The following is a 16,585-nucleotide window of genomic DNA, read 5'->3' as shown; positions in this document are numbered from 1 at the left end:
AAAAGTGGGGATGGACAATAGGCCTGAGACAAGATGTGCAGGGCTGGATAAGCGAACAGAGATGGAGGGGGAGGCCATGGAGAGATTTTAACACAAGAATGCGAATATTGAACTGAAAGACTCAGTCAATATAGGTCAGTGAACACAAAAGGCGAGCAGGGCTGTGTGTATGGGATAGGATATGAACAGTAAAGTTTTAAATGGAAGATGGGCAGCCATTGAAGAGCAATGGGATAGTCCAGTATGGAGGTGGCAAAGGAAAGGATAAAGGTTTTTGGCTGCAGATGGATCAAGGCAAAGTGTAATGCTATCAAAGTCAAAAATGGATAGTTTTCATGATGACTAGGCTAGAAGGCAAGGTACCATCTATCTTTTCATAAACTGACAGATTTATACATTTCCAGCATTGCTTTTAATTAGTTCTAACATTTCCTGATTTTCTTTGCATCTCTATTTCCCCATCTACTAGAAATGTAAACTTCTTGTGCCTTCCTTTGCTTTTCCTATCTTAAAAAACAAAATTTGGATTTGTTCTTCCCTTGCCAGATCTGGCAGAGACAGAGTTTCTAAAAGGTTACTTAAGCTGACCCTTCTAAATTCTCAATAACTCCATCTGACTTCCTCAGGGGTGTTTCACTGCTGGAAAGTCTTCACTCAGCTCATAAGTGTCAATGATCACAGAAGTATAAATGTCAGCAGTAGTTTGGCAGTTGATGAAATGCCTGTTGCGAAATATTTGAAAACTGGTGACTCTGTCAATGCTGTCAGTACCTCCCATATGCCTATCATACTAAAAGATTAAAAAGCTGTTTCATGCTGCTCTATTGGCTGTACATGCAGAATTTCAATGAAGTCTTGAAATGCATCAATTTTAAATGCTTCAGCAGAGTGTAGATTAACATTTGTTATTTGTGATCGAATCTAAGAAACCAGTTACACGCCTGTGGCCCAAAAATGCCTAGCCAGAATGGCCAATATTCTCAGTCTGAAAGTAGTAGCAGCTGCTATCATTATTGATCAGCAATGATATTGAGCAACTTAAAGAGGAAGCTAAACAGAAATACAAAAAATCTACATTTTTTAATTTGCTGATTGTCCAGGCTTCCTTTTGAATGAATCAAAGATGTGAGAATTACCTTCATCTTCAACAAAAACAAAGGCAGGACCATATTTTCAAAAGCTATAAAAAGGAAAAATCAATAAAGCTACAGGACAGGTACAAATATATTTAAACTGGTAATGGAATATTGGTCGCTATCTCAAGGGGACTGGAAAACAAAGGGATAGAGGCTATCTTACAGTAATATAAATATATACCCAGAACCATACCAGGGCTAAAAGGGTTAAATTACAAGGATTGGTTGCAGAGATTAGACTTGTAGTCCCTAGAATATAGATGATTTTTTCTTTCAATTGTTGCTCCATTCTTAAAGTTACAAATCAATGAGTGGACAAGGTGAGCCTTTAATTGGTTTGTGGAGCTTTGCTTGCTCCAAAAACCAATTCAAATTGAATCCAATTCATGGTGCCCACAAGAGAGACATACAAGATCCAAGCTAACAAGAAAATGCAGTGCATCTGATTTTGGATTTGCTCTGACGCTTGACTTAGCCAAAAGGCCGAGTAGTGCACCCCTACCAGGTGATCATGGTTTCACCTCTGCCGGGTAACCATAGATGCTTAAGGTTTAACCTAATTAAGGTGCTTAAATGCTTTAAGAATTAGACAGGATGGACAAAGAAGATATTTCCTCTAGTGGGAAACAAGGGGAACAACCTTAAAATCAGAGTTAGGCTGTTCAGGGTTGATGTCAGAAAGAGTTACAAAGGGCAATGGGGAGCGTTACAAAGGGTAATGGAATCCGTGCCTCTCTCTTCCACCGAGTTGTTGAGGCTTGGCCGCTTAAAAATCTAAAAACTGAAATTTATATATTTAAATTCAGCCATTCAAGGTGTTTCAAAAAAAAAGCATGAAGGTGGAGTTCAGCTCCAGTTCAGGCATGATCTAACTTAATGGAGAAACAGACTGAAGGGGCTGAATGGCTTACTCCTGGTTTTACAGCATAAAAGGAGGCCATTCAACCCATTGTATCTATAGCAGTTCTTTGAAAGAACAAAACAAATTTTGCCCCACTGCCCATTTCCCCCATCAAGTACATGTCCAATTGCCTCACAAAATAGTTTCTCCTGATAAGTATCCAATTCAGTTTTGAAGGTCATGAATGAATTTGTCTCCATGACACTCTCAGGCAGTGCATTCCAGCTCCTAATCACTCTACTCTGTCCTGACCCTTCATGATTTTGAACACCGCTATCAACTCTACTCTCATCGTCTCTTCTCTACGGAAAACAAGTTTCTCAAATCCAAATGAAATCTCATCCCTTGAACCATTCTCGCAAATCTTTTCTGCGCCTCTGTGTCTTCCAAAAGTGTGGTGCCCAGAATTGGATACGTACTCCAGTGTTTTTATATAAAGGTTTACCGCAACTTCCTTGTTTTTGTACTTTGTTCCTTTATTTATAGAGTCCAGGATCCCGTATTAACCACTCTCTCAACTTGTCCTGCCATCTTCAATGATTTATGCGTATATAAACAGAGGTCCCTCTGCTCCTTTACTTCGATTTAGAATTGTATCCTTTATTTGATATTGCCTTTCTTTGCGTTTCCTACAAAAATGTACGCAATTCTTTGTCAACTTTCATATGCCACGTGTCCAACCATTCCACCAGTCTGCTTATGCCCTCGTGAAGTATATCAATTATCCTCCTCCCAATTCAAATTACTTCTAAGCTTTGTCATAACCAAATTTTGAAACTGTGCTCTGCAAACCCAATTCTAGGTTATTTGTCTGTATCAAGAAAAGCAATGGTTTTAATACCCAGCAAAACTTACTGTATACCTTCCTCTAGCCCCAAAAACAACATTCACCACTAGTCACTGTTTCCTGTCTCTCAGCCAACTTCATGGGTGGGATTTTCTAGCTGCGCTCACCCCAAAACCAGAAAATCCTGCCTGAGGTCAACGGACCTTTGCATGGTCCGCCCCCGCATACTATGATTCCCGTGGTGGGCAGGATGGGAAAATTCCTCCCCATATCTGCACTGCCACTGTCCCTTAAGTTCCATGGACTTCAATTTTGCTGTCAAGCCTGTTATGTGACACTTTATCAAATGTCTTTGCATGTCCATGTACACCATATTAAACCATATCATCCCCATTTGTCCTCTGTTACCTCATCAAAAACTCAATTAAGTCAATTAAATGCAGTTTTTCCTCAAAACATCCATGCAGCCTTCCTTTAACTAATTAACATATATCCAGGCGACTGTTAAATTTGTCTTGTACTGTTTCTAAAAACTCTCTCTCATCTTGAGGTTAAACTGACTGGTCTGTATTTGCTCACCTTATCTTTACACCTTGTTTTGAATAAGCGTGTAATATTTGCAGTTCTTTACTTTTCTGGCACCACTCCTGCATACGAGGAGAATTGGAAGATTATGGTCAGCGCCTCTGTAATTTCCATCCTTACTGTCCTCAGATACATCTGATCCAGTCTTGGTGACTTATCAACTTTTAAATACACAGTCAGCCTTTCTCATATCTTGGCCAAGAAAGATGCAATGTATTCATTTAGTAGCTCGGCCATGCCGTCCGCCTCCTAGCGTAAATCCTCTTTTTGGTCCCTAGCCATCTGTCCTTTTACCAGACTTTTACTATTTATTTCCCAAAGACTCTTAAAAAGTGAAGGCTGAGTAGTGACCTAACAGAGATCTTTAAAGTTATGGAAAGTTTTAGTAGAGTAGTTGGAGATAATGGGTGGGATTTTATGGCCTCACTCGTCCCAAAACCGTAAAATCCCACCTGAGGTCAATGGACTTTGCATTTGTCCGCCACTTGCCCGCTCTTTTTCCTGTTGGGGGGGGGGGTGGGTGGTAAAAATCCAGCCATAGGGTGGAATTTTCCCATCCCACCTGCCACGGGAATCGTAGGACCATGCAAAGGTCCGTTGACCTTGGGCGAGTTCTTCCGGCATTGAGGCGAGCGTGGCCACCTCATGCCAACATGCCGTTTGCTTTCCTAGTTGCGCCAAATGGACCATTTCTGTATTACTGTATATTCTATGTAATTTTAGTAATCTAACTAATACTTGGACTACCGTTTTGTGCAAAATGGATGACCTTACACATGCCCAAGTTAAAATCTGCCTGCCACATTGTTACTCACTCACAAACAAAAAAGGGAATGTTTCATGAATTTGCATGTCATTCTTGTGAAGGGTCATGCCGATCTTCTCTGTATCATTCAAGAGAGAGTGGGAAAATATATTTATCTACTTTTATACATGCTTAGACAGTTGAATTATATTTTGTAAATACACCAACAAATCACAACTGACAATCTTAAAACAATGTACAGAAAAATAAATAAAGAAATAAACAAAGTCGCTTCCTACTATTTCTTCCAACTCTAACATAAGCAGAGAGGTGCTTGCTAATCTGAAGGAATTTTCAGCAACAATAATTAACCTCAAGTTTCTAAGCAGTAGTCTGGTGGTGGTGCAACAAACATGGTTGGCAGTTAAATATTTCCATGTACTCCGGGCATCAGATTACTCGTGAACGACACCATGGCAGACAAGCGAGTAAGCATGAGAGAACATCATTACCGAGGGGCCGAAAAGTCAGACTACTTGTCCCTGCTGTTCTAAATAAACTCTTTTCATAAATTCAAGTTGCTGGTTATCGTTTCTTTTTTTCCTTTTCCTTTGTTTCCAACTGTCAAACAATTTCTTGAAACTTGAGGGATTTGAAGGACAATCTCTCTCAACAGTAAAAAAGATTGCATCCTCTTGGAAAGATTGCTGAATTTCTGAATAGAAAATACATGAACACTATTGCTGATTTTGCTGCCCGAACTTGACGACAACAATTATTCCTTCTCCGCGCTCTAATAAAGAGTCATCCAGACTCAAAACGTTGGCTCTATTCTCTCTCCACAGATGCTGTCAGTCCTGCTGAGTTTTTTCCAGCACTTTCTGTTTTTGTAACAATTCCTTCATTGTTCCTTCATTATTTTCCAGTAAACAAGTAGAATGGTGCAAATGCATATTTCACAGCTTTTTGCCATTAACTATTAATTGTCTGAAACCAGAGTTCAGAGCCAGTCAAACACTTCTCAGACATAGCTATTTAACACCCTAACGTTCTAGATCTGAATGCTATGTTTTGGATGCGTTAATTTTCTTGATCAGCTCCCCATCTTCAAAGGGGCTCTACTAAATTATACAAAGAACAATGGAGAGATACAGGCGGAAATGGAACTGCTTCACAAAAGTGCTCATTTTAGGAGTAACTAATAGAAAACCAAAGGAAACAGGAAGTGTTTCAAGTGCAAACTGGAGTTTGCGAAATCATTGTACCAAAAGGTTCATTTACTGAGTATGTCATAAGCCTGTAGTAACGGATTACAAATACGATGTTACTCATAGATGTGGAACTCTGTGGCACAATACTTGGAAAGTAGAATGGGAAATGAGATGCTTAGAAAGTAACTCTCAAGATCACATTTCAAATTTAGCTGTAGAATTTGGTGCCTATGAAGTCATCATCTGAAGATTTTTTTTCCAGAAGTATACAATTAATAGGACACAGATCCAATAACTGAGTTTACAAAAAAATCTTTTAAATGCCAATTTGGAGTAAGTTGCAGTAACTCTTTTGAATTCCTGGGCATAAGCTTTGCAGATGATGACCTGAACATTTGAGTTATTTTTAAGCAGGGAGAAATGGGTGAGAATCAATTTTAACAAATGGAAGGAGAAACTAATTCTGGTTTCAACACCCAGCTGCTTACTTTTGATGAGGCAGGACCATAGATAACATGATCCAATTGGGTATTGAATGTTCAAGGTTTCTTGTGTAATCTAAATGCCTCACATTTAGTTTCAGGCTCATGTTCTTGGGAGATTAAGAGAAGTTATTGGTCTTCTGCTGTTGAAAACAACAATCATCTCTGTTCCACGATATTAAGTGCATTACAATACAAATTTACATAATCATTTGAAGATGACACTCATGCTGAAATATTACATTCAGGATATAAACAGCAACAACTTACCCAGTAAAGAGTAACTATGATTGTAGGTGGGGTTGCCATCATCAACGGAGTTGGTAACTTCCATTTTCAACTTTCAAAAACACGCTTCTCTTGCTACGGTATATTATAGCAATTCACATGTTAAGTAATTAGTTCATACATGCAAGGTTAGTAAACAATGCACAATGAAATCCAGCAGCGAGCATGCATTTACTGTTACATTTTTCAAAATTACAACAGATCTCAATATATACAATTTCTAAACAATTGTAAGTTTAAACATGAACATGTTCTTTAAACATGGAATTTATCTCAATGACAATATTGTATAAAGTACAGGTAAAATGCTGTAAATAAGAAAAATGTAACAAAAACCAACGTAAAAACTGAAATGGAGAGATTAAAGTTTTGTGTTAAATTATAGGGAAGGCTCCACTGATTTTAGATATATTTTTTAAAAAAATACAACTTCACAGAATATCTCTGACATTTATGAATAACTAGAAATTTGATTCCAAAAAAAAGGGAATTACCATGATATATGAGCCTGAAAGGTCAGAAATATGCATGAAAATAAAAATGTACCAGCATAATTAAGTTGTGCACGAATAAATAAACCAACTGGTGAAACGTACAATTTCTTTACGATCCTTTGTTACAAATTCAGTCGGTTGAATATTAAAACAAATGAAATTTTAATGGGGTTAAATTGCTCAGCATCATGGGGTAGACACTTAAAGAGTTATGTGACCTTTCAAGAGAAGGTTACAGTTGAAACGGCAGTGGCAGCTAATAACCGTTTAGATATGATTAGTGAAGGTTATTTCATCAACAATATGTTTGATTACGTTTTCACTGATACTTCCCATTTTAGTTGAAGGTTCGGCAATTTTCTGTCAAGCGCATACATACATATATTACGCATTTGGCAGTAACATGCAGAGTGCTGAAAATAGCAATGGCACCCAATACCAACAGCAAAAGCAACCTAAGCAGAAAGTGTACTACATGAGGAGTTAATTGCAAACCACCGAAAGTTCCAACAATGTGTTTTATTCAACAACACGGCTATATACACATATAAATATATTAAATATCGATATAATATGTGATATGGAGATATTGTGTTACACAGACAACAAGACTTAGGTAAGGACAGTCAGCACCATACGAAAAACTTAAGCCAAACACGTTCAGAGCTCACTAGCAAGCCTGGGATGTAAAACATAACACCACCGTTAATAATTTCGCACTCATGCCACCTATTTATTTGCAAACCTGTACGTTTCGATCGGGACCTGAAATCTGTCAACATCCAGCGCAAGTCGTCCATACTGGATCTGGCCCTATCGCGCGACAGTGTCGCGAAGTCAACACCCAACCCCAAACTTTTCCAGTTGATTCGGGTCAAATTTTTTTAATTAAAAAAAAAGCTGACAAACATATTTTGTATATTAATTCGGGTTTTGCCGCGCCGTTTTTTTTTGTTTAGCGTCTGTTGGGGTGGGGTAAAGGAGGGAGGGCCGTGGTTTCCGGCCGGAAAGCAGTTTGTGCTGGGTTGCTGGGTGACGGTGCTGTGGGTGGGGGGCTGCTCTCTCTCTCTCTGTGTCCCGGCAATGGGCCCCGCTCTCAGCTGCTCCCTTCACCTCCTGCTGCTCCTCGCCGCCTTCTGCCTCCTCCCCTGGCATCCCGCCGTCTCCGCTCTGCAGGATGTCACCGCCGAGCTCTTCGGCTCGGAAGCCTGGGGAACCGTGGCCGCATTCGGAGACTTCAACTCAGACAAACAGACCGACATCTTTCTCATCAGGTCAAGTGAGTAGCTCCAAGCTGGCGGGGGTGGACTGGTTGTTGTGCTTATTGTAGTTAACTTGATAGGTGAGGAGCATCATATCTGGTCTGTCGTTGATGCTGTTGTTTACGTTTGTTTATATATTTAATCCGGCACCTGTCAAAATATTTTACAACGCGAGCTCTTCAGAAATTGCAAAGTTTTAAGTCTATTTGTTAGTGTGGCAAGTAGGCTTACATTAACACTGTAATGAAGTTACTGTGAAAATCCCCTAGTTGCCACACTCTGGCACCTGTTCGGGTACACTGGAGGAGAATTTAGCCAGGCCCATGCACCTAACCAACACTTCTTTTGGGCTATGGGAGGAAACCGGAGCAGCCGGAGGGGAGGGAACCCATGAAGACACGGGAAGGATGTGCAGACTCTGCACAGACAGTGACCCAAGCTGGGAATTGAATCCGGGTCCCTGGCACTGTAAGGCAGCAGTGCTTGTGCCACCATGGGCGTAGAGTGAATGTCTACCAGGCTGATTCCTGGGATGGAAGGTTTGTCATATGAGGAGAGATTAAGTCGGTTAGGATCATATCCACTGGAGTTTAGGAGAGTAAGAGAGGATCGCATAGAAACTCATAAAATTCTAACAGGGTTAGACAGAGTAGATTCTAAAAGAATGTTCCCAGTGGTGGGGAAATTCAGAACTAGGGGTCATAGTTTGTGGATAAGGGGTAAACCTTTTAGAACTGAGGTGAGGAGAAATTTCTTCACCCAGAAGGTGGTGAATATGTGGAATTCACTACCACAGAAAGTAGTTGAGGCCAAAACGTGTGATTTCAAGAAGAAAGTAGATATAGCTCTTGGGGCTAAAGGGATCAAGGGATATGGGGGGAAGGGGAGATCAGGATATTAATTTGATGATCAGCCATGATCAAAATGAATGTCGGAGCATGCTCGAAGGGCTGAATGGCCTACTCCTGCATCTAGTTTCCATGTAACTTCATTCCTACAGTTGCAATCAATAGAAGAAAATAAAGATCTGAGGGAAAGTTTAACATGCCTTGCAACTTTTCTTGCTATTAATCCAGTGTATGCCATAGCAATGAATATGGACTCAAAATTGCATTTTTCACCTATGCTGACTTAAGGACAAAGTGGAGAGAGGCAAAAAACATTTTGAACAAAATGAATAATTTTGTCAAGGAAATTGAATTGTAAGGTTGTCTGTCCAGTTACTTTGGCAATCATATACTGTGATCGAGCAAACAAATTCTGAAGATGACTATAAAACTTGCAGCTATCCAGTAATATTATTTATCTGTTTAGCACTCTTCAGGGAAAATCTATCCCTTCCTAGACTTCGTTCTGTATGGAAGAGTGGACTGGATGGTGTTGGCAAAAACCTGTCCTCGACAATGTCTGAGAAAGAGCTAACTATCATTTATAGACAAAATTGTGTCTGCAGGCACTTCACAAAAATCATTGCCAAATTATAACTTCCATGTTTATGTCAGGAACAGAAACTTTGTATCTTTAGTTCAATCATTTCAATCCATAATGATAGTGGTGATTTGAGGGCTCTGATTTTATAGGCCTTGGCTTGCCTCTTCTGGCCTTTAGGCACCAAGGTTAAATGTGATTAAAAATCTGCCTTTGTTCTATTTATTTATGACTACATCCTGTCACAGCAATTAAAAATTGGGGAAATAAACTATATACCAAATATAATTTTAAATGTTTTGAATTTATTTTATGTCTACAGGGAATGAAATAGCTGATTAGCTCAAATGTCCACTAAGAATTAAAAAAACTGAACAACTTGCAGCTACTCCAGAAGCAGTCAATCAATCTCAAATCTTTTGACTGGCCTCTTTAACTCCCCATTTGCCTCCATCAATAATCCCTGATATAAAACTTTCAACTTATTAAGCACTAAATAATTCAACAGTTCAGAAAAATATTCTGAAATCACTTACAATACCACAATATTACATTCTAATTATTCCAACCACTCGCCCTTGCTCACGGCTCGAAGAAACTATATTTGTAAACCTTTAGTAATTTATTTAGGTTTCAAAGCCGTTTAATTTAAATAACCTGATAATTGAAACATTCTTCAGCTCTCAGCCTTTTGGCCAAGATCAAGCATCGGATCAAGCCCAAGTTGGAGTGTAATGCTTTATCTTGTCAGTTTGGATCTTGTTTGTCTCTCTTGTGAGGACCGTGAATTGGATTCAATTGGAAATTGGATTAAATTGGATTTTGGTTTTTGGAGCAAGAAAGGAACGGATTTGGGTTTGTCCAGTTTATTCTGAGCATTGGCTTTGTAACTTTAAGGATAGAATAAAAAACATTTTAAAACTTCCCATTTGCATTCATTGCTTAATTCAAATTAATGAGAAATTCACTTTTTTTTAGCAAATAAATACAGTATTTCAAATCATCTAGATTATACTTCTGACTTTAGCCTCTACCTGTACACTATCCTATTTCTATGCATTAAAATTCAGTTCCAAGTCCTGTGAATTCTGCAAAGCAGCTGGATTACAATTCCCAGAAACTGAGAATGCAGCCATGTCTCCAATACAATGCATATACTTCAATAAATGTAACAAGTCCAGGCCCCAGTTCCCTATTAACATAGTCCTTTCTTATGGAAGTTAACATCAGCACTTTGATTCTCAATCCAGAGAAACCTAGCACAGAAAGCCACTTGATAGTTGATTTCAAAGAAATATAAGTTGGGTATGCGGCATTGTCATAGTGTAAGTTCCTAAAAAAACCATGAAATACTCCAACTCTGCTCCCAAGTGTTCCACTTTTTTCAATTATGAAAGTCACCTGAGTGCTCCTGTGCACCAGATGCATCCCATGGTTTTGCAAGACTTCTCTGAATGTTCTGTCAGCAGCTCCTATTTATCCCAGACTCCTATGAATTCTGCCAAAGCCCCCAAAAATTAAAATTTTATTGCTACAATGAAGAATGCAGCCCATTGGACTGAACAATTTGAACTAACAATCTGACAGATTATATCTCCTAAGTGTGTCCAGTTGCCTTTCAGAAACATACAAGAGTCATAGAATCATAGGGTGGTGCACAGAAGGAGGGCATTGGGCTTATTACGTCTGTACCTGCTCTCTGCACAGGAGCATAAGACTTAGAAGCAGGAGTAGAACATTTAACTCTTCAAACCTACTCCACTGTTCAATAAGATCATGGCTGGTCTGATTGTAGCCTCATCCATTTTCCTGTCTGCCCTCCATTACTCTTGTCTATCAAGAATCAGTCGAACTCAGCCTTGAATGACCCAACCTCCACTGTTTTCTGGGGAAGAGAATTCCACAGATTATGATCCTCTGAGAGAAAAAAAATCTCATTCCTCTTTAAATGAGAGATACTTTTTTAAAACTGTTTCCGAGTTCTCATTTCCCCCACAAAATGAAACGTCCTCCAAGTATCCAACTATCAAGCTCCCTCAGAATCTAATATGTTCCAGTAAGATCACTGCTCATTTTTCTAAAACCCAATGGTTCTTGGCCCAATCTGTTGAACCTTTTTTTGTAAACAAAACTCTTCATCCCAAGACTGAGTTGAGTGAGCCTTCTCTGAAGCTGTTCCAATGCAGCTTCATCCACCTTCAAATAAAATGACCAAAACTGTCCACCAGTAGTCTCCGACCTTCATAAGCACAAGATCACTTTTAGCATCAAAATGAAGCACAATATCGACTCTTAGAAATTTGACTTTACTAAAACTCCCCAAAGTATACTTGTGTAATAACACTTACCTATTCTTAGTGCACACTGAGTGTTGTGAAGCCTGGGTTGTAGTTTGAGATGGCCAGTCTCGTACAGTCCATCAAGTGGACATCTGTGAGACAAGAGATACTGAGACTTGATGGTTTTCATGTGGGGGGCAAAAGCCACACCACACAGGTATGTGGGACCAAACTAGGCCTTCAATAAAGGTTGAGACCGAGTGTCTTGGGCTACCAGAAGATATAAAGCTTAAATTTTATTTATTAGTGTCACAAATAGGCTTACATTAACACTGCAATTAAGTCACTGTGAAAATCCCCTAGTCGCTACATTCTGGCCCCTGTTTGGGTACACTGAGGGAGAATTTAGTATGGCCAATCCACCTAACCATCACGTCTTTTGGATTGTGGGAGAAAATTGGAGCACCCTGAGGAACCCATGCAGACATGGGGAAAAGTTGCAAACTCCCCACAGACAGTGACCCAAGCCGGGAATTGAGCCTGGGTCCCTGGCGCTGTGAGACAGCAGTGCTAACCACTGTGCTACCATGATGGAATGGTCAAATGGGCAGAAAAGTGGCAGATGGAATTTAACCCTGAAAAGTGTGAGGTGATACAGTTTGGAAGGAGTAATTTGACAAGGAAGTGTTCAATGAACAAAATGACAATAGGAAGTTCTATGGAACAAAGGGACCTTTACGTGTTTGTCCATAGATCTCTGAAGACAGAAGGGCATGTTAGTAGGATATTGAAAAAGGCATATGGGACACTTGCCTTTATCAATTGAGGCATATATTACAAAAGCAGGGAAGTCATGTTGGAGTTGTATAGAACTTTGGTGAGGCCACAGCTAGAGTACTTTGTGTAGTTTTGGTCGCCACATTATAAGAAGTGTGTGATTGCACTGGAGTGGGTACAGAGAAGATTCATCAGAGTGCTGCCTGGGATGGAACAGTTAAGTTATGATGAGAGGTTGGACAGGCTGGGTTGTTTTCATTGGAGCAAAGAAGATTGAGGAGCAACCTGATGAGGTGCGCAAGATTATGAGGGGCATGGACAGAGTGGATATGGAGCAGCTGCAGTTGAAGGGTCAGTCACGAGGGGACATAGATTCAAGGTGAGGGGCAGGAGATTTAGGGGGGATATGAGGGTACTGACAGTCTGGAATGCGCTGCCGGAGAGGGCGGTAGAGGCGGGTTGCCTCACATCCTTTAAAAAGTTCCTGGATGAGCAACTGGCACGTCATAACATTCAAGGCTATGGGCCATGTGCTGGTAAATGGGATTAGGTGGGAAATCAGGTGTTTTTCACGTGTCGATACAGACTTGATGGGGTGAAGGGCTTCTTCTGCACTGTATGATTCTTTACCTTGAGTGCACACAATATCAAAAGAGGGTACTTCTCTCAGTTGCAAGTCCCCAAAAGTCATTGTTAGTTGACCGAGCTTTCATGTCATTTTGCATGGTGATTATTTCCATTTCAAGTCCACTGCTTTGTTCGAATACCTGCGGAAAGTTTGCTGTCAGTTTCCAATGTCCACTTGGAAAAAAGGATTTGAGACAAACGTATTCATTGTTCCATCTTGTCTTAAGTCCTGAAATCATCTGTTGAATTTCTTTTCTAATTTATTCAGGTGGTCGCAGATTTTATTTGGATGAAACCATTTCTGTTGTTGGATTTTTATTGCTTAATAATTTTGTTCTTTAACTGGGAGGATCACAGGCCCAGTCTCAACTTGAACACATTCACTGCACTGATCACATCAAGTCTCTGTCCTTTCCCTGCAGTTCACATTCCGCTCATTCAATTTTTCACTTATGTCTGTACGAAACACCAAGACTAGCAACCACGCATTATGTTCTAACTCACTGTGCACCCCATTTCTTGATATAAGAAAGGTGACAATTTCAGGGAGCAGATCTAAAAATCTCTGGAGGACTTTTTTCCTTGACTTAACCACCTCACAGCTACATTAAGGATTAGCTCACCGTAGGTGGCATCAAGCTCATCGAGTAACGATTTGAACAAGCAATGTTGCACAGCTCTAGCACGAATTGAGTTAACAATCCTGACAACAGCTGTCATTTCATGAAAAAAATCAATAACCTTGTTCGCTAGCACTTGTTGGTGGATAACACAGTGGTAATTCACAAAGGAGGGGGAATTCAAGATCATTTCTGCAAGTGCAACAAAGCCTGCATTGACGGTGGACCATCAGTTATGATTGAAACCAGCTTCTTGCTTGGAATATTTTTCTCCATCACATATCTTTGAAATTCATTGTAGACACCCTTCTCTTGTCCTCTCTTTTGAGTGGCAAAAGAATGAGGAAGTCCTCCTTTGTGTTGCATCTTTGAATGCCATGCGAACAAAAGCAATTAGCTGAGCCGTATCTGTCATATCGACTGACTCATGAAACTAAAGTGAGCAACATTCACAGCCTGGTATGGTCACATCCTCAGACAACAATTCCACTCTTCTGGCTGCCATTAAAGTACCAAGTGGCATACTCTTGATGGCTGTCAGAATTTCATCTTTGTTTTTAAAGTCTTTGAACGAGGTGTTGGCAGCAACCATCAGGATGTACCCAGAGATGGTGAAGTTGGTGTCGGGGGCATTATCAGGTGAGTATGACATTGTCAGGCTGTTGCTTGAAGAGTCTGTGAGATAGACCTCCCAATTTTGGGAGAAGACCCCAGATGTTAGTAATGAGGACTTTGCAGGGTAGATAGGACTGAGTGTGCCATTGTCTTTTCTGGTGTCTAGGTCAGTATGGGTGGTCTTTTCTGTTGCAGTTTGATACAACTGAGTTATTTGCTAGGCCATTTCATGAAGTCACATGTAGGCAGATTTTTTTTTCCCTAAAGGGCATTAGTGACAATTGATGGCAGTTTCATGGTCACCATTACAAAGACTAGGTTTCAGAGTTTATTATTGAATTTTAATTGCACCAGCTGCCATGGTGGGATTTGAACCCATGTTCCCTGAACATTCTCCTGGGTCTCTGGATTACTTGTCCAGTGACATTATCACTACGCTTCCATCTCCCCATGTTACTGGAGCATTTCACCAAAACACTTATCAAAAATGAACGACACTGAGCCGTATAAGGAGATGTTGGACAGATGACCAAAAGCTTGGTTGAAGAGGAAGGTATAAGCAGGAAAGAAAGGCAGGAAGTTTTAGGCAGAGAATTCAGAATTTTGGATCTAAGGCAACTCCAGGAACAGCTGCTTGTGGTGTGGTGATTAAAATTATGAATGCGTAAGAGGCCAGAATTGGAAGGGCGTGGAGATCTCAAAGGATTTTAGAGCTAGCAAGATTGCAGAGGGAGGGAAGGGAGGAATTTGAAAACAAAATGAGAATTTTAAAACTCATGGGGATTCCTATTTTTAAATTCCTCCATTAACATCTTTCTAAGGTTCTCAAAATCCTGATTCAACTTCATCGACTTATAGCATCACAGATATTGTTTGTAGCAAATTCAACAAAAATCTGAATATGTCACTCTTCAAGCCTCTTATTTTTGTGCATAAGCTTTTGGAACCAGTTCTATGCATTAATCTACAAAAAGAGTTAAATAACCCCCAATGCTTTTACTACCAAATACCCTAATGGAAATGTCAAGCTCAAGAGCGTATTACCAAGTTACCACCAACATGTCTCCTGTTCCACCAGAGGCCCAAACATCCTAGACCACTGCTATACAAATATCAAACCTGCCCACTGCTCTATCGCCCGCCCACACTTTGGCAAATCAGACCACAAGGGGGTGCTCCTGCTCCCAGCTTAAAGCAAAAACTGAAGCGGGAGAATCCATCAAAGAAAGTCGTGCGATGTTGGTCTGAGGAATCGGATGATCTCCTATGGGACTGCTTGGAGTCAGTGAACTGGTCAGTATTTAAAAACTCCACGACCAGTCTGAACGAGTACGCCACGACAGTAACTGACTTCATTAGTAAGTGTGTAGAAGACTGTGTGCCAAAGAAGCAAATCTGTGTGTTCCCCAACTGGAAACCATGGATGAACAGGGATATCCACTGCTTGCTGAAGTCCAGGTCTGAAGCGTTCAAGTCAGGCGACACTGACCTATACAAGAAAGCCAGATACGATCTAAGGAAATCCATCAAAGATGCCAAAAGACAGTATCGGACCAAGCTAGAGCCCCAGGCTAGCCACGCCAACCCCCGCCGACTATGGCAAGGTCCAGAAGACATAACTGACTACAAGATGAAGGCATGTAAAATCGTCAGCTCCAACGCACCCCTCCCTGATGAGCTCAATGCATTCTATGCCCGTTTTGAGCAAGAGGTCAGCGAGAGCATGCCTTCCACCCTGGAAGCCCTGGATAAACCTGTATCTGGGGTCACTGTTGCAGATGTCAGAGCAGCTTTCTTGAAGGTCAACCCACGGAAAGCGACTGGCCCGGATGGGATACCCAGACGAGCACTCAAATCCTGCGCGGATCAGCTGGCGAGGGTATTCACAGATATTTTCAACCTTTCTTTACAACAATCTGAGGTTCCTATCCGTTTCAAGAAAACGACCATCATCCCGATACCTAAGAAAAACCAAGCAGCGTGCCTTAATGACTATCGGCTGGTGGCTCTGACATCCATCATTATGAAGTGCTTCAAAAGGTTAGTCATGGCACGAATCAATTCCAGCTTCCCAGAATACCTGGATCCACTACAATTTGCCTACCGCCACCACAGGTCCACAGCAGACGCCATTTCCCTGGCCCTGCACTCAACCCTGGAACACCTAGATAACAAGGACACCGATGTCAGACTCCTATTTATTGACCACAGCTCAGCCTTCAACACTATTATTCCCACAAAACCCATCTCCAAACTCCGTGGCATGGGCCTCGGCACCTCCCTCTGCGACTGGATCCTGAACTTCCTAACTCACAGACCACAATCAGTAAGGACCTATCAACAACACC

At 40.7% G+C, this 16,585-nt stretch overlaps 2 protein-coding genes and 1 pseudogene across 5 annotated transcripts in view; 1 reads left to right on the top strand and 2 right to left on the bottom strand.

Annotated features, from left to right (window-relative positions):
• phkb (phosphorylase kinase, beta) overlaps window positions 1-7,610 on the bottom strand; it is a 261,679-nt gene extending 254,069 nt beyond the window's left edge. For 2 of the 4 annotated variants that reach the window (XM_078210830.1, XM_078210831.1), the window contains exon 1: window positions 7,375-7,504. In XM_078210830.1, the coding sequence (XP_078066956.1) occupies window positions 7,375-7,429 (55 nt within the window). In that variant the 5' untranslated portion in view covers window positions 7,430-7,504. Of the gene's footprint in view, window positions 1-6,117; window positions 6,211-7,374 lie in introns of all 4 variants that reach the window. The other 2 variants (XM_078210829.1, XM_078210828.1) reach the window with 2 other exon arrangements.
• Window positions 4,232-4,328, bottom strand: LOC144493249 (U6 spliceosomal RNA; annotated as a pseudogene).
• Window positions 7,611-7,712: 102 nt separating the features above from the next.
• itfg1 (integrin alpha FG-GAP repeat containing 1) overlaps window positions 7,713-16,585 on the top strand; it is a 274,792-nt gene continuing 265,919 nt past the window's right edge. Inside the window, exon 1 of the mRNA XM_078210834.1 lies at window positions 7,713-7,908. Within this exon, the coding sequence (XP_078066960.1) occupies window positions 7,713-7,908 (196 nt within the window). The remainder of the gene's footprint in view (window positions 7,909-16,585) is intronic.

This window comes from Mustelus asterias, chromosome 4 (assembly GCF_964213995.1).
Source record: "Mustelus asterias chromosome 4, sMusAst1.hap1.1, whole genome shotgun sequence".
In the NCBI taxonomy this organism is placed as follows: Eukaryota; Metazoa; Chordata; class Chondrichthyes; order Carcharhiniformes; family Triakidae; genus Mustelus; species Mustelus asterias.
The sequence above is the reverse complement of the archived record's forward strand: the minus strand, read 5'-3'. Positions and strand labels throughout refer to the sequence as shown.